This window comes from Alnus glutinosa, chromosome 10 (genome assembly GCF_958979055.1).
Source record: "Alnus glutinosa chromosome 10, dhAlnGlut1.1, whole genome shotgun sequence".
Taxonomy (NCBI): Eukaryota; Viridiplantae; Streptophyta; class Magnoliopsida; order Fagales; family Betulaceae; genus Alnus; species Alnus glutinosa.
Genome location: NC_084895.1, coordinates 17,458,434 through 17,473,575, shown reverse-complemented (window position 1 = coordinate 17,473,575; position 15,142 = coordinate 17,458,434). Strand labels below are relative to the sequence as shown.

General features: G+C 37.7%; 1 protein-coding gene across 1 annotated transcript; it reads right to left on the bottom strand.

The window, feature by feature from the left end:
• Nucleotides 1-2,023: 2,023 nt before the first annotated feature.
• Nucleotides 2,024-2,683, bottom strand: LOC133879523 (uncharacterized). The gene is made up of 2 exons (XM_062318098.1): nt 2,248-2,683; nt 2,024-2,112 (listed from the first exon to the last, which is right to left on the bottom strand). The coding sequence occupies exons 1-2, from the start codon at nt 2,642-2,644 to the stop codon at nt 2,057-2,059; spliced, it is 453 nt and encodes a 150-aa protein (XP_062174082.1). The 5' UTR covers nt 2,645-2,683; the 3' UTR covers nt 2,024-2,056.
• Between the last annotated feature and the right edge of the window lie 12,459 nt (nt 2,684-15,142).

The window sequence follows — 15,142 nt, the reverse complement described above, 5'->3', positions numbered from 1 at the left end:
AAAAATTAATGGTTGTTTTACTTTTGACTGTTAGAGTTGCTGGGATTTAATGTTGGAATGGGAGGTAGCGTGTGGGCTTGAGCTTATTTGCCCTTCCAACCAACTACTTTCACCTCCCATTACATTTACATGGGAAAGATGGACTTAATTATGCAGTAATAGTAGAGATAATAATAATACACAATTAATTTCACATCTGCCACTGCTGGTGTTATATGTAAATAATGAATTTTGTAAACGATTGCGAATGGATTAAAGTTCTGGATGGTTGTTTAGATTTATGGTATTATCTGTTATTTATGATTGAGAACCAAAAAGAAATCTCTTGTTTCAATTGATTGATAAATGTGTATATTTGAAATTGAATTTGTAGTTTTTATATTCAAATATACACATTACAGTAATCTCTTTAGTTTCTCATTGTCTCCACTTAACGTTGAGGCGTTGGTTTGCACACAAAATTGGATAAGGAATACTCCAATTGACATTCGGGAGTTGGAGGAATTTGTGGAAAGCTTTGATGAAGAAGGTAAATGTTTGTAAATTAGTTGTAACTTTTCATTTGTACAATTATTATTTTTGAAACTTACTTAGTTACTTTTCAATTAACTAAAGCTTCTTCTTTTGTAGATTGCGCTCAATCAAGGAACGAAGCATCCTTGGACGGTGACTATGTGGATTTGTAATTTTTGAATTTTGGATTTGTAATGTCTTGGACTATTTGTTTATTTGGATTTGTTTGGTTTTAGAATTTGGAGTATGTGCCTATGTGGTTATTTTGGATTTGTAATGTCTTGGAGTATTTGTTTTGTTTATTTGGATTTGTTTGATTTTAGAATTTAGAGTATGTGCCTATGTGGTTATTTGGATTTGTAATTTTTTGCTTTTGAATTTGGTTATTTTGGATTTGTAATGTCTTTGAGTATTTGATTATTTGGATTTGTTTGGTTTTGGATTTAGAATATGTTTGGATTAGTAATTTTGTAACAAAGGACAAAAGGCCCAAAAAGTATTAAATTTTTTTCTTGAAAAATCTGTACAAAAAATGGCCCAAAACAGGTGTAAACCTGGCCCAAAACAGGTGTAAAAATAGCCCAAAATTGATTTTAACCCGACCCAAAACCGGTCTAAACCCGGCCCAAAACCGGAATTCGAAAGCGGTTTCAAACCGCCGGTTATAACCGCTAACCGGCGGTTATAAAAATAACCGCCTCCGCCAAGGCGGTTAGCGGTTGCGGTTGGTAAAATGAAAATAACCGCTAGGCGGTTAGCGGTTGCGGTTTTAGCCAATAACCGCCGGTTATAACCGCTTGTACACCCCTTCCTCTGCATTTTGCAATGGGAGAATAGATTTTGAACCTGTTCTGTATGAGTTGGTTGTTCTAGAAGTGATTGTGGCTCAGGATAATCAATCTGATTTTTCCTAAATAAAATCAATCATCCTCCACTACAAAAATTTAAGTAGATTGTGACTAATGTTTAGTGGCCTTTCACGCACCCTGAAAGGCCACTAAACATTAGTGACATAGGGTTAGTGGCGTTTTTAGAAGGCCACAAATGAGTCAGTCAGTATTTCTGACTTTGTGGCGTGTTAGCCAATGACACGCCACAAATTAGTGGCGTGTCAGAGGGACACGCCACGGACACGCCACTAATTGTGGTATTTTTTTTTTTAAGAAACCTAAAATCCTGCAATCCAAAAATCCTGTAATCCGAAATTTGGTATTGGCTTACAACAATTCCATCAATCCATAATCAACACAATTGCAACAATTTGAACTCATATCAACAATCACAACTAAAAAAAAAATTATTCCAAAAATTTCACTAAACATATATACATAACATAGATTCATAATACTCAAACTAAAACTTACAACAAACAAAATATACAATATTATCAATCTTTGTCCTAAATTAATCCCAAAGAGTCATTCCAAAGGTTTCAATAAACAAAATATATAATCAATCTTTGTCATAGATTGATAACAAAACTGGAGCAAAAAAAGGCAAGTACATATTTGCCAACCAAAATAAACCTAAATGTTACCCAATATCAATCGTCAGCAAGATTTTCATGATCGGGTAACTGCATAGCATTTTCCGTAGGATCTGTGAATGATAAAACAAATATAGTATGTTAGCAAACAATATGATCAAATTATATAAAGTCCTAAGCAGTTAACAAAGTGTGAATTTAAACAGACGTAATCATACCAAGGAAAAAAAAAACTCATTAATTATTACCTGATCTGCTATCAACAGATGACACATTCATATGATGTGCAGAATTTTTGTCTGGCACTATATTATCATGAGAGACTCCAGGCACGGATACTGATTGGCGCCACAATGACTCCATTTGGCTAAAACGGGACATAATCTGAGATTGTGCTGTCAACACCTCATCCATTTGTAACTTGTGTCGTGCCCGCTCACCCTCAAGTACTCTCTCGATCTCAGAAGCTTGTCTTGCCCGCTCAGCCTCGAGTGCTCTCTCCATCTCAGAACTGTGTCGTGCCCTCTCAACCTCGAGTGCTTTCTCCATCTCAGAAACAAACATTTCTTGCGAAAAGACGGCGTGCCCTTGATTTTGTGAATGCGGCTGTGATGGTGTATGGTAAGAGCGTATGGACCCTCGCATAGGCCAAATATTTGGTCCAACCTGCCTAACTCTGCCGGCGTACTCCAGCTTGTTGCCAAGCGCCTGGGCATACGCATCGTCATGTCTCCAACGTACCGTTCCTTGTGTTACGCTTGACGATGCGGCAGAGTCGGTTGGCATTAGCATCGCCATCCTTTCCTGCATGTAGTATTAAATGTTGGTGCGTCAAACTAATGTGCATCGTAAATAAATAATTACACATATAAGTAAAACAATATATGAAAGATGAATAACATACACATCTCTCTTTTACTATATCATTTGGATAGCTTCCATCCTTCTTCTTGTGAGTTTTTATGTACGCTTGTGCTCGCGTAGGAGGAGTGCCATCCTTGACATTCTGCCAAAAGAATAAATCATTATAACACATGTTTACATATATAAAATGTTTACATTTATATGTATGGAATAAATTGGTGCACATACTTCTTCGTGTGACAACCTCGCATAGCTTTTGGTCCCCGTGCAATGAAGAGTATTTTGCAATGCTCGTAATTGCTTCATATGGTCAGCATACTCATACACAATTAACATTCTTATTATGTAAACACTAACACAACTAAATGAAATTAATGAAACTACACCAAATAGTAATATAATTCATGACTAACCTGATACTCTTCGTCACACCATTTATTCAACAATGCATCCACGTCCTCAGGGCGGTAGTTGGAGAGTCTTCTTGCCCCTACTCTTGCTCGTACCGTCTCAGGAGTATCTCCCCGTTGAATGCCTAAATTAACTTTTGTGCTGTGTCTCCAATTCTTGAGCTTTACACCCATATCCCGAAACGCATCTCGTTTTACTTTTTGTAAATCATAATTTGGTGGGATGTAAAAGTCCACCTACACAAGTTGGAAGATGATAAATAAAAAAAAATTTTAAAAAAAGTTTGACGGTACGTAAAAGTCTACTTACCATCAGGGCTTCCCATATATCCTCCTTTGTACGAGCCGGTACATGCACCCAATCGTCAGATAAATGCACATAGTTTCCGCTCCTTATTAGCTTCCCGGTTTGCCGTCTAAATTTATTGGCGCTAAATCCTACGGGTTGCCAACCTGGATTATAATCCATCACGACCCTCTTTCCCGCGGGGATCTCCCATGCCTTGTGCGGGTCCATAATGGTCATAACTTCAAAACAAGTGCTGCCATCCGGATTAGTACCTATAACATTAATAGATATTGATGTTAATTATTTCGAAACGAATATAAAATGCAAAACAATAAATACGTATATATCCTTTAAATTTATAAAAATATGTACTTACTTATCGTCCGGACCTGATTCACGTTCAGCACTTGTGTAGCAAGCTCATCCTCAGGCTGTGCATCATGTAGGCCCTCCGCGGACTGTGCATCATGTAGGCCCTCCGCGGACTGTGCATCATGTAGGCCCTCCGGAGCTTGTGTCTCATTATAGTCTGAAAGATGTGTCTCAGTATCATGAGAACCCGACATGCTGTAGTCGAACAGCCGCGCCACGTGACCAGGGGAACACGCCTCTAATTGGCTCACTGTCTGCTGCATTTGAGGTAGATGACTAAATGTATTATCTTCGATGTTGTATTGGTATCCTGAGTGATTATCTGCGAATACTGGTCTATACCCTGCCTCTGTATGCGTAGGGTCACTCTCTGTGTGCGTAGGCTCGCTAGATCTCGATCCTTGGCCCTTATTCCGCTTCATAACATTTGGGATTCTATAACTCATTGTACTCTGCAAAATAAATCACGTATTTATACAAATATATATCAACTATATGCACCACAGTATTTAAATGAGTCACATATTTAACAATCAATCAATGTAGAAATAAATATTTTAAAATATCAAATAGATTTTTTTTTTTTACACATACACTAGGACCGGATCTAAGTCAGGTCGGATGTGATCGAAGTCATCTCGTAGATCATGATCATTATTACTGGTCAATAGGAGCGGCTCGCACTCGTGGTAGTTAGCACATGCATCATCATGCCTTTCATCACCAACATCGTATACGTTCCTAGGTTTAGTTCTTACAGCGCAAGCCCAACCTGGGTCCCGTTCATCTTCAACGTAAAAAACTTGGTCAACTTGTGTGGTTAGCACGTACGGCTCATCGGTGATCAACTTTCCCGTGTGTACAAGTTTTTTGAAATTGACAAGCACTAGCCCATACTCATTCACATTGTACCCTATGTCCCTCGTGGTGTCCGCCCAATCACAATTGAACAAAACGTACTTGGTCCTATCGTAGTACTCGACCTCAATTATTTCTGTTAACTTCCCGTAGTACATTTCGCCATCAACGGTCGGCACACACACACACCGCTATTCTGAGTCTTCTTTCCCGCATCATGTGCTCGAGTGCGAAACAGTTTGCCATTTACAACATATCTATTATATCTTATAGCTGTCTCTTTCGGCCCTCTACAATGCATCACCAATTTGTCACCTATTTCCTTCCTACCTCGATCGTCCAATCGATCGACTACGAGTATATTACGTACAATGTAAAACGCACAAAGTTAGTTTGGTTAGTTTATATGATGTATAAGTTCAACATTTAATAATTAAACATGATGATAATTCGTACATATTCACGGTACCAATCGCAGAACTGTTCATGATGTTGAGCTTCTAATTGATCATCCGTAGTTCGCCCCCTATTATGTGATCGCCTAAGCGTATCCATGTGCATCCTACAATTGGAAATTAGTCGCATTATTATTCATCCCAAGGCTATAACATAATTAAACATACATATTGATGTAACACAACTTACGCTCGAAGCTGAAGGAACTCGTCAGAGTTCTTCGTAATATATCGATGAATCTGTGTCAATGTGATACGGTCGAGTATGACTCGTGTTCCCGCCCCCTTTGAACCATCAGGATTTCTTTGGATTTTGTTGTGAAATGTTGGTACGTTATCTAGATACCTCGAGCAAAACGTCATCAACTCGGTCGCTATATAGCCTTCCGTAATGCAGCCCTCAGGAGCTGCTTTATTGCGTACACTAGATTTAAACCCCCCAAGGCTCCTACATAGGAACACCATTCAAGTAGTGCTAGTTAGCAATTGTATTCTAATATCGTAAAAATTAAAATAATTATTAAGCATGCACAAATATTACCTCTCTGCTGGATACATCCACCTATACTGTACAGGCCCCCCAAGTCGACATTCACGGACAAGATGCACGACCACATGAACCATGCTAGTAAAAAAACCGGGGGGGAATATCTGTTCCAGCTTGCACAAAGTGACACAGACGTCACCCTCTAGTCGGTCCATATCCTCTTGTGTTAAGTTTGTAGAGCATATCCCCTTGAAGAATGCAGACATCTCAACAAGAGGTCTAACTACGTTATTTGGCAGTGATCCGCGTAATGCAATAGGGAGAAGTTGTTGCATCAATATATGGCTGTCATGACTCTTTAAGCCCGATATTGTACATTCTTTAAGTTTTACACAACGAGAAACGTTAGAAGCATATCCGTCGGGCACCCTCACATTTCGAATCACTTTCAAAAAATGAGTTTTATCATCTCTGGACATCGTGTGGCATGCTGCGGGCATATAGGTTCTACCATTATCGGCCGTGAACGGATGAAGTTTATGTCTCAAACCCATTTCCATCAAGTCTGTGCGGGCTGCGAGGTCATCCTTTGTCTTACCTGGGATGTCAAGAATTGTGCCAAGTATATTGTCCATCACATTTTTCTCTATGTGCATAACATCAAGGTTGTGCCGCAATAAATTATCTTTCCAGTACGGCAACCTAAAAAAAATACTTTTCTTCTTCCAAATTACATTTTCAGTCGATGTTTCTCCCTTCTTCCGCTTATTCCTTTTTTTCTTTTTATCCTTGTTTGCCATGCCCGCGCTCTCATCCCCAAATACCATACCCTCTAATTGTCCCAGAATTTCTTCTCCACTTTGCACATGGGGGGCACATTCTAATTCTTGGGTTCCGTCAAATGTTTTTTTGTTTCGCCTCCACGGATGATCCATGGGCAAGTATCGTCTATGTCCCAAATAACAATGTTTTTTACCTTGTTTTAACCGTTTAGACCGTATTGAATGCATACAGCAAGGACATGCAAACTCACCCTTGTTAGGCCATCCGGACAAATCTGCGTACGCCGGGAAGTCATTTATTGTCCACATCAACTGCGCTCGCATCACAAAATTATTTTTCTTCGAGACATCAAATGTGCGTACCCCTACATTCCAGAGTTCTTGTAACTCCTCAATCAATGGCTGAAGGTAAACATCTATATCCATTCCAGGTGAACTTGGGCCCGGGATAATCAGAGATAATATGAATGATGTTTGTTTCATGCACATCCAAGGAGGCAAGTTGTATGGAACAAGCAGTACTGGCCAAGTGCTATGGGAAGTGCTCATGTTCCCAAATGGATTAAATCCATCTGAGGTTAGACCAAGTCCGATGTTCCTCCTATTGGCCGAAAATTCTGGATGTAAGAGATCGAATGATTTCCATGCTTCACCGTCAGCCGGATGCCTCAGCACGCCATCTTTAGTGCGGCCTTCTACATGCCATCTCATGTGGGGCGCTGTATGTTCCGACATAAAAAGCCGTTGTAGCCGGGGGATGAGTGGAAACCACCGCAATACTTTCACCGGACATTTCTTTCTCGACGATATGGGTTGACCATCCTCGTCCAAATGAATTTCATCCTTCCATTTAGATTCTCCACAAACGATGCATGATTCTAATTCTTGATTGTTCTTCCAGAATAACATACAATCATTACGACATGCAGGAATCTTCTCATAACCAAGCCCTATGTCACTAAGAAATTTTTTCGCCTCATATGTATTAGCTGGCAAAGTGTCATCACATGCAGGCAGCAACTGGATGATGAACTCAAGGAAATCTGAGAAAATCTTGTTGCTAAGTCCACCAACGCATTTCAAGTTGTACAAATGTACAGTAGCACTCAGCTTGCTATGTTTAGTACCCCCATGAAGTGGTTTCTCCGACTTTTTGAGCATGTCGTAGTACTTCTGAGCGTTTCCTTCAGCTGATTCTCCATTCCACCTAATTTCTTCACCTCCCTGAGCCACGACCTCAGGCTCACAATTTTCTTCTCTAACTTCGTGCATGCCGAATGCATCACGCAACATTGAGTGCATGTCGCCACCCTGTTCTGTGCTTCCACTAGCCACATCTGCAGCTGAGCGATTCAAGTAAGAACCTGCAACAGGACCCCGAACATGCTTCTCACCGTGCCAAAACCATGTAGTGTATGTAGTCATTATTCCCTTACCCCCTGTCAAGTGGGCAAGTACGACATCGGGCTGGTGACACTGGTTATTTCGACACGACTTACAAGGGCAGTGTATATTTCCACTGGGGATTCTACAATTACTAACTGCGAAGTTAACAAACAATCTACACCCATCTCTATATTCCCTCGTACCCCTAGACTTTGTCATCCAAGTCTTGTCCATCTTCTTCTCTACGTACAATACAAAATAGTAACAAAATAAAGTAAACAACATATAAATTTTCAAATGGTAATTTTGAAGATTATAATTAACTTTTCTAAAATTTTACATATAAATTTTGATAAAAATAAAAATTTCAACAAAAAAGCTATTTAATATTTTAAAATATTTATAGAAGTTATTAAAATATTTAATAAAATAAAAATAAGTTGTATGGACACCATGCGCATGGGTGTTATTCTAAAGGTTTGATTCTTTATTGAGTTGGTAGGCAGTAGGCATATGCATGCGGCTTTACAATCTTACTAGCTATTTCCTATTTTGAATTATGGTTCTCTTGTTTAAATTAAACCAATAATGGTGTAATAAACAACAAAATAGACCTATTTTACTTCCAACTATGGTGTCCTAGGTGTAAATAAAAAAAGAAGTTTCTCTATAAGAGTTGTACTTATTTCATGGTTGCAATTCGTGTTTGCATGTCATACCCAACTAATTAAATTTAATCCACTAGAGTTTGAACCATATAATACAAAACTAAAATAATAATAATAATAATAATAACAAAAACATTTGCCAATTTTGCCATAATATTGAAAATATACTTTATTCTCTTCTGAAACCTAACACGTAAATTACTTTGACAAACACAAATCAATGCACCGAGAATTTAATAACCTATCGCAAAAAAGAATGCGGAGCTTACTTAATTAAATAAAAGTAATTTTTTTTTTTAACATAAGAGACACTAATTAAATAATTAGACCGCATCAAGAAAATTAACCTGGCCTTGATCTCAAGAAACAAAATCCTATTTTTGTTTCTTACACCTCGTCCACTCGATGTGGGATCTAGTCTGTGAGCTTTTTCAAAGGCATAAAACCGACCTAATTCCAGCATTGAGATTAATATGCATTTGAGTTCATATGCTTACCAAAGTTCAGAAAACATCGCATTGCATTCAGTCAGAGATATTTACAATGTTAAATTCTGCTAGGACATAATATCATATTGCAATAAACAAAACCAAATGCAATGATTTATTAATTAAAAGAAACAATAGAAGAAATAAAGAATAGAATGCATTGGTAATTAAAATGCACGTGAACTCAATTGAAACTGATTTTAGGAAACTTAAAATAAACAAAATAAAAAGAGGAGAAAATTCCAATGCTTTCTCACACAAATTACAAAGGATGATAAAACAATCAAAACAGAACGGATGTTGCAACATTATGACCAAACCAACCATTCCATTGATTATAAATCATTTAGCATAGCCTTCAGCAAATTATGAAATATTTTGATAATATGAATTATAAAGTGGCCATGGCACTCAAGTGTTGTGCAAGACCCAATGTTCACAGAATGAGGATCCCCCTCTATTAGGCTGCCCAAATTTCAGTAAAAATTACACTATTTTTATTTTTTTAAAAAAAATTAAAAAAAAAAAAGGAAAATGATATCATTTACCTTACACGGCTTCGGAGGTCGGGGGCGGCTGGGTTGCTAGTGGCCGGCGTCGGAGGTCGGGGGCGGCAGGGACTGCTGGTGGCCGGCGTCTGAGCTGGCCGGAGAGCTACAAATGAGAGAGAGAGCTTGAGAGAGAGCTAAAGAGAGAGAGAGCAAAAGAGAGAGCTATAGAGAGAGAGAAGGAGATACATACCGGTCGAAGCTGAAGTGGCCGGCGTCCGGCGATAGAGAGACGGAGACACAGAGAGAGAGAGAGTAGAGTGAGAGAGGGACACAGGAGAGAGAGAGAGAGAGTACAGTGAGAGAGGGAAGAAACAAAAGGAGAGGGGAAGAACCGCGCAGTCCCGCGCGGTTCTAGGAAATGTACTGGCGTGTCGGTCAGACACGCCACAAAATTGCGGCGTGTCAGTCCGACACGCCACAATTTTGCGGCGTGTCTGACCGACACGCCAGTAATTTACTGGCGTGTCTGACCGACACGCCACAATTTTACTGGCGTGCTAAATCAAACACGCCACTAATAATTTTAGTGAGGTGTTTTAATTCAACACGCCACTAATTAGTGAGGTGTCAAAAAATAATTTACTGCAGACACGCCATTAAATGTCCCATTTTTTGTAGTGCTCTATGAGGAGGAGATTTGGCCAACTCTAGTGCTTCCTCAAATTCCAATTTATGTGAATGAGCACTCCCACTAGGTTCTGCATCCTCTAGAAATTTTACAATCAACAACTCTAGGATTATATGAAGGATAATAAAACATTAAAACCCTTTAAAGTTTACTAGATAGCTTATAAAAGATCCGCTGTTTTGTCCTTGAATCTAATTTTCTAAGGTGAGGATTATAAATCCTCTCTCCTTTATAAATCCTCCCACTAGGTTCCGCATCCTCTAGAAATTTTACAATCAACAACTCTAGGATTATATGAAGAATAATAAAACATTAAAACCCTTTAAAGTTTACTAGATAGCTTATAAAAGATCCGCTGTTTTGTCCTTGAATCTAATTTTCTAAGGTGAGGATTATAAATCCTCTCTTTAGCAAGACAACCCCATATGTGCAAATAATTTAAATTAAGCTTCCATCTATTTCATACTTTAAAAGGTGTCTTAAGGACAACCTTAGATGGAATCATTTTTAACATATACACAACGGTCTTCAAAGCTTTACTCTATAAGGGTAATTGCAAATTAGTATTACTAATTATTTCCCCTTTTGTGTGTACCTACCTTAATACTCTATGCCTGTATTAGATCTTATGATCTTCATATTGTTTCCCTTCTTCTTCCTTATAGGTATTGAAAGCATTCAATACCCCAGCTTTAATATTTAGAAGATAGAGATAGAGATACATAAACTTTATATGGTCATCACTAAAAGAGATAAAAATATCTCTGACCATTTAGGCAATGAGTATGAAAAGGTCAACACCTTTCAATGTACATGATCTCAAGAATCTCAAAAGGCTCTCTTTGCCACCTCTAATGGTCTTGTTGGTATGCTTTCCCTTATGCAGTCCACACAAGCACCAAAGTCAGTAAATTACCAACTTTTATTTTCTGTATGGAGATATATTTTAATCTCCAAAACCATAACAAGAACATTTTTAAATTCTCAAAGACTCTACTTTACGTCATCATCAGTATGCAGAAATAAACAAATAATTTTGTTTCAAAATTGGGATGTAGGTCAATTTTAAATAGACTTTAATTAAACCCCAACCAATATTCCACCTAAAATAAGAAAAATTTCAAGTTTAAAATAAAATTAAAATTTTTAACAAACCAAACTAGAAAATAAATTTCTAAAAGATTATGGAATATAAATCATTTTTGAGGTAAAAAATATAACCGAATTTTAAAATTAACCTATAGATCCCAACAACCTCCAATTATAAACACGTGTTATTCATTTTAAAAAGATCTGCATTTGTGTTGACAATTTGGATTGTTGAACCATAATCAATCCACAACATATGTAAATGAGTTACTAAAAGAGATTCACGACATATTAGATATATGAGATTATCTTTATTTTAAGTCATTTCTTATACTTCATGCAATCATTCTTTATATGCCCTTAATTTTCCTTATTGCATGAGAAATAGGTATCTTGATTGCCATAATACTTTATTGGCACCTTATTCTCATGCTTTAAGTGTTGGACATGATTGCATTTATTGGTCCTTCCCTTGACATGAGTAATCATGTGAACACTTTATGAATTCTCTCATATCCTTGAACACACATGGTTAGAAGTTTATTTACTAACCATTTATCCTTACATGTGTTACAAGATAAAATTCTGCACTTAGAAGAGAGAATTCAAAAAATAAAATGACCAATAATGACTCAAAAATCTCAATCTTTAGGGACTTAAGCTAAACTACAATATCCTTCATTCCCATAATGGAATTAGAAACACTCAAATGAAAATGCATATCAATCCTTTTCCAGTCAGAAAAATATTACCATAATGTATTGGAATATAAAACTACCAAAAGGTAGATTAACAGGAATAGCTACAATCACCAAGAATATTAAAACTAAAAAAATACTTTAATGCTATGAAATAACTTTATTTTAAATTGGCCAATGCCAATTTAAATAGTAAATAATAAATTTCAACCTACCTGTGGGCAAATGTTGCATCACGCATGAAATTTACTCTTTATTAATAAGACTAAAGCAAATTTAAATATTAAAAAATAAAATTCTTCGTACCTTTGGGCAACCGAAAGAAATTTTACTTTTAATACTAAATTTGTTATCTTATTCTAATTAAGTCAAAAAAATAAAAACTTTCCTTTGGGGATAAGTAATTAAATTTATGAATTAACTACAAGACGATATCAACTTTATTTTAAATTAGTCAATGCCAATTTAAATAGTAAATTTCAACCTACCTTTGGGCAAAGGTTGCATCACGCATGAAATTTACTCTTTATTAATAAGACTAATAAATTTAAATATTAATAAATAAAATTCTTCGTACCTTTGGGCAACCGAGAGAAATTTTACTTTTAATACTAAATTTGTTATCTCATTCTAATTAAGTCACAAAAATAAAAACTTCCATTTGGGGATAGGTAATTAAATTTATGAATTAATTACAACGATGTTAATTTTTCTGTATGAACTTCATGTGTACGATCCTTATGCAATTATTATAAAATTAGGATTCTTGGCTCTCCCAAAATTATAATAATCACGTTGTAATTCATGAACATCTAATAAATCTTTATGAGGTTCATGCGTGTAATCCTGATGTAATTATCATTAAAATTTGGGATGTTGTGGCTCCCCAAAATCATTATGATAATTGCGACTTCAATAACATCTAACAACTTTATAGATGCCCCCTTAATAGCCCCAGGAATATAACAAACCAATACATGGACACACTTAAATCCCAAGACTTTCCTAGCCAGAACTTTTCTAGACATTGCATTCTTGGATATTACTGTAAACACACCAGCGTATATGGTATTGTTAATTATTCTTAGGTCTAGGCATCAAGCAATTTATATTTAAACAATATAAATTTAACAATTAAAAATATTCCTCAATTTATGTATCAAAGAAACAATAATTTTAATACAGATCAATGCAAATCATAAGAGAAATAAAATTGCAACATGAGGACATAATAAAATACATGGCCCAATGATTTAGTAGGTGGCCAAGGACCTTTACACTTGGTAAACCCAAGTTCTAAACACTATAAGACGGCATAAGTTCTCCTTTTAAAAGAACTTGATGAGTTGTTGCATTGGGCTGGTGGATCTCTTTATAGGGCTGGGTCAAACCCACTTAAATGGACCCCCCCCTTTTATTTTTTTTTAAATAATAACTGGATCATTCCTCATTGGGCTGGCCCATTCGGGTCAGCCCACTTAATGGCCCGGAAGACTGCATGGGTATGAAACCCTACCCGTATCCCAGCTCGACCCGGTGACCCGGAAAACTCATCCCTAGCTGCCGCCGCCGCCCTTTCTCATGTGCCGGGCACTCTTCTTTCTTCCTTAGTTGCTCCAGCCGCCGCCCTTATATCACCCGTACTTCCTCATGCGGCGGCCACGAGAGGCCGCCGCTCAGCAGATCACAGCAACCGCATGGGTCGCCATTCACCCAGACGGGCATGTTGACCCGAATTGCAGCAGCCTACCCGCGCCACCACCCTACCTCCGTCCTGCCGTGTATCCTCATGCGGCAGCCACGGGAGGCCGCAGCTCAGCAGGCCACGGCGACCCATAGGGGTCGCTGGTTGCCCAGAACCGAGGCGGCTCGTAAGAGCCGCCGTTGCTGCCACGGGCGGCCCGCAAGGGCCGCCTGTGGTAGTGACCGGATTGAGGCTGCAGGAGCATCTCCTCCATATGCGGCAATGATGCGGCTGGCGGCCGGCGGCCGGCGGCTATGCAGAAAGTTTCACGGTAAACCCGTGATTTTCACTGTAAACCCCATGATTTTCACAAAAGGTTTTTACGGTTTCTTTCTCTCTGATGGGTTTCTTGAGCATACAAGGGCAAAATTGTAAATTCAAAATTTTCATGCTCTTTAGTTATACAATTTTTCCACAATATGTATGTGAATATCACAGTACAAAAACCACAATATTGGAATATTGTATAAACAATAATTAACAATATCAATATTGCATAACAATGTGTACTAATCAAAAGCAAAAAACTGTATATTATAATGGAAAAAATACTCATATCACGACAGTGAGTTATCAACCGTATGTGAATAACAGATCTAGTTATAGTCACGAAATAAAACACTGAATTCAACATTGATAATGTATAGCAAAATTAAATGCTAAGCAAAATAGCATAGAGGTGGCTCTGATACCACATGTTAGAAATATTAATCAACATATTATTCTTTAGGCTAACATGTGCAGCGAAAAAAACAAAATAGGTTTAGGCTTACCTCTAGCCATATTTGCTCAAGCGTTTCCACGATCCATCTGAAGAATAAGAAAAGATTATCTGAGGAATCTTCTAACCTATGCCTATGACTGTATTGCCGTACTGATGGTGTACACAGGCTATTAATTTATAGGTTAGGTCAGAGACCCTCAAATATGGTAAATACCGTATTGTTTCTTCCATCAAGGAAACAATATTATTAATTGATTTTAAATCAATTAAACGATTCCATTACGGTAATCTAAATTAATATAAATTACCATAACCATAATACCGTATATTATATTTATAATAAATACAATGAACACCGTAATATGTGATATAAAGGCCACATAAGGGAATAATATCTTACACGTGTCTCTTTCAATAAAGTGTGTCATTCACCAACATGCGCTAACCGCGGATTCATCGTTTTCCGGTTGTTTGAGTTGATCCTACGACCCATTCATCATCCCATGCCAGCCCAGGTCGTCGTTGACCCAAGTTGGCCTAGTCATCAGCTTATTGTGGTCTAGTTTTAGGCCGTCCACGGCTGACACTACCAGGCTCCATCACCACCCATCCATAGCCCAGCATATCGGCCACCGTCGGGCTTTGACACT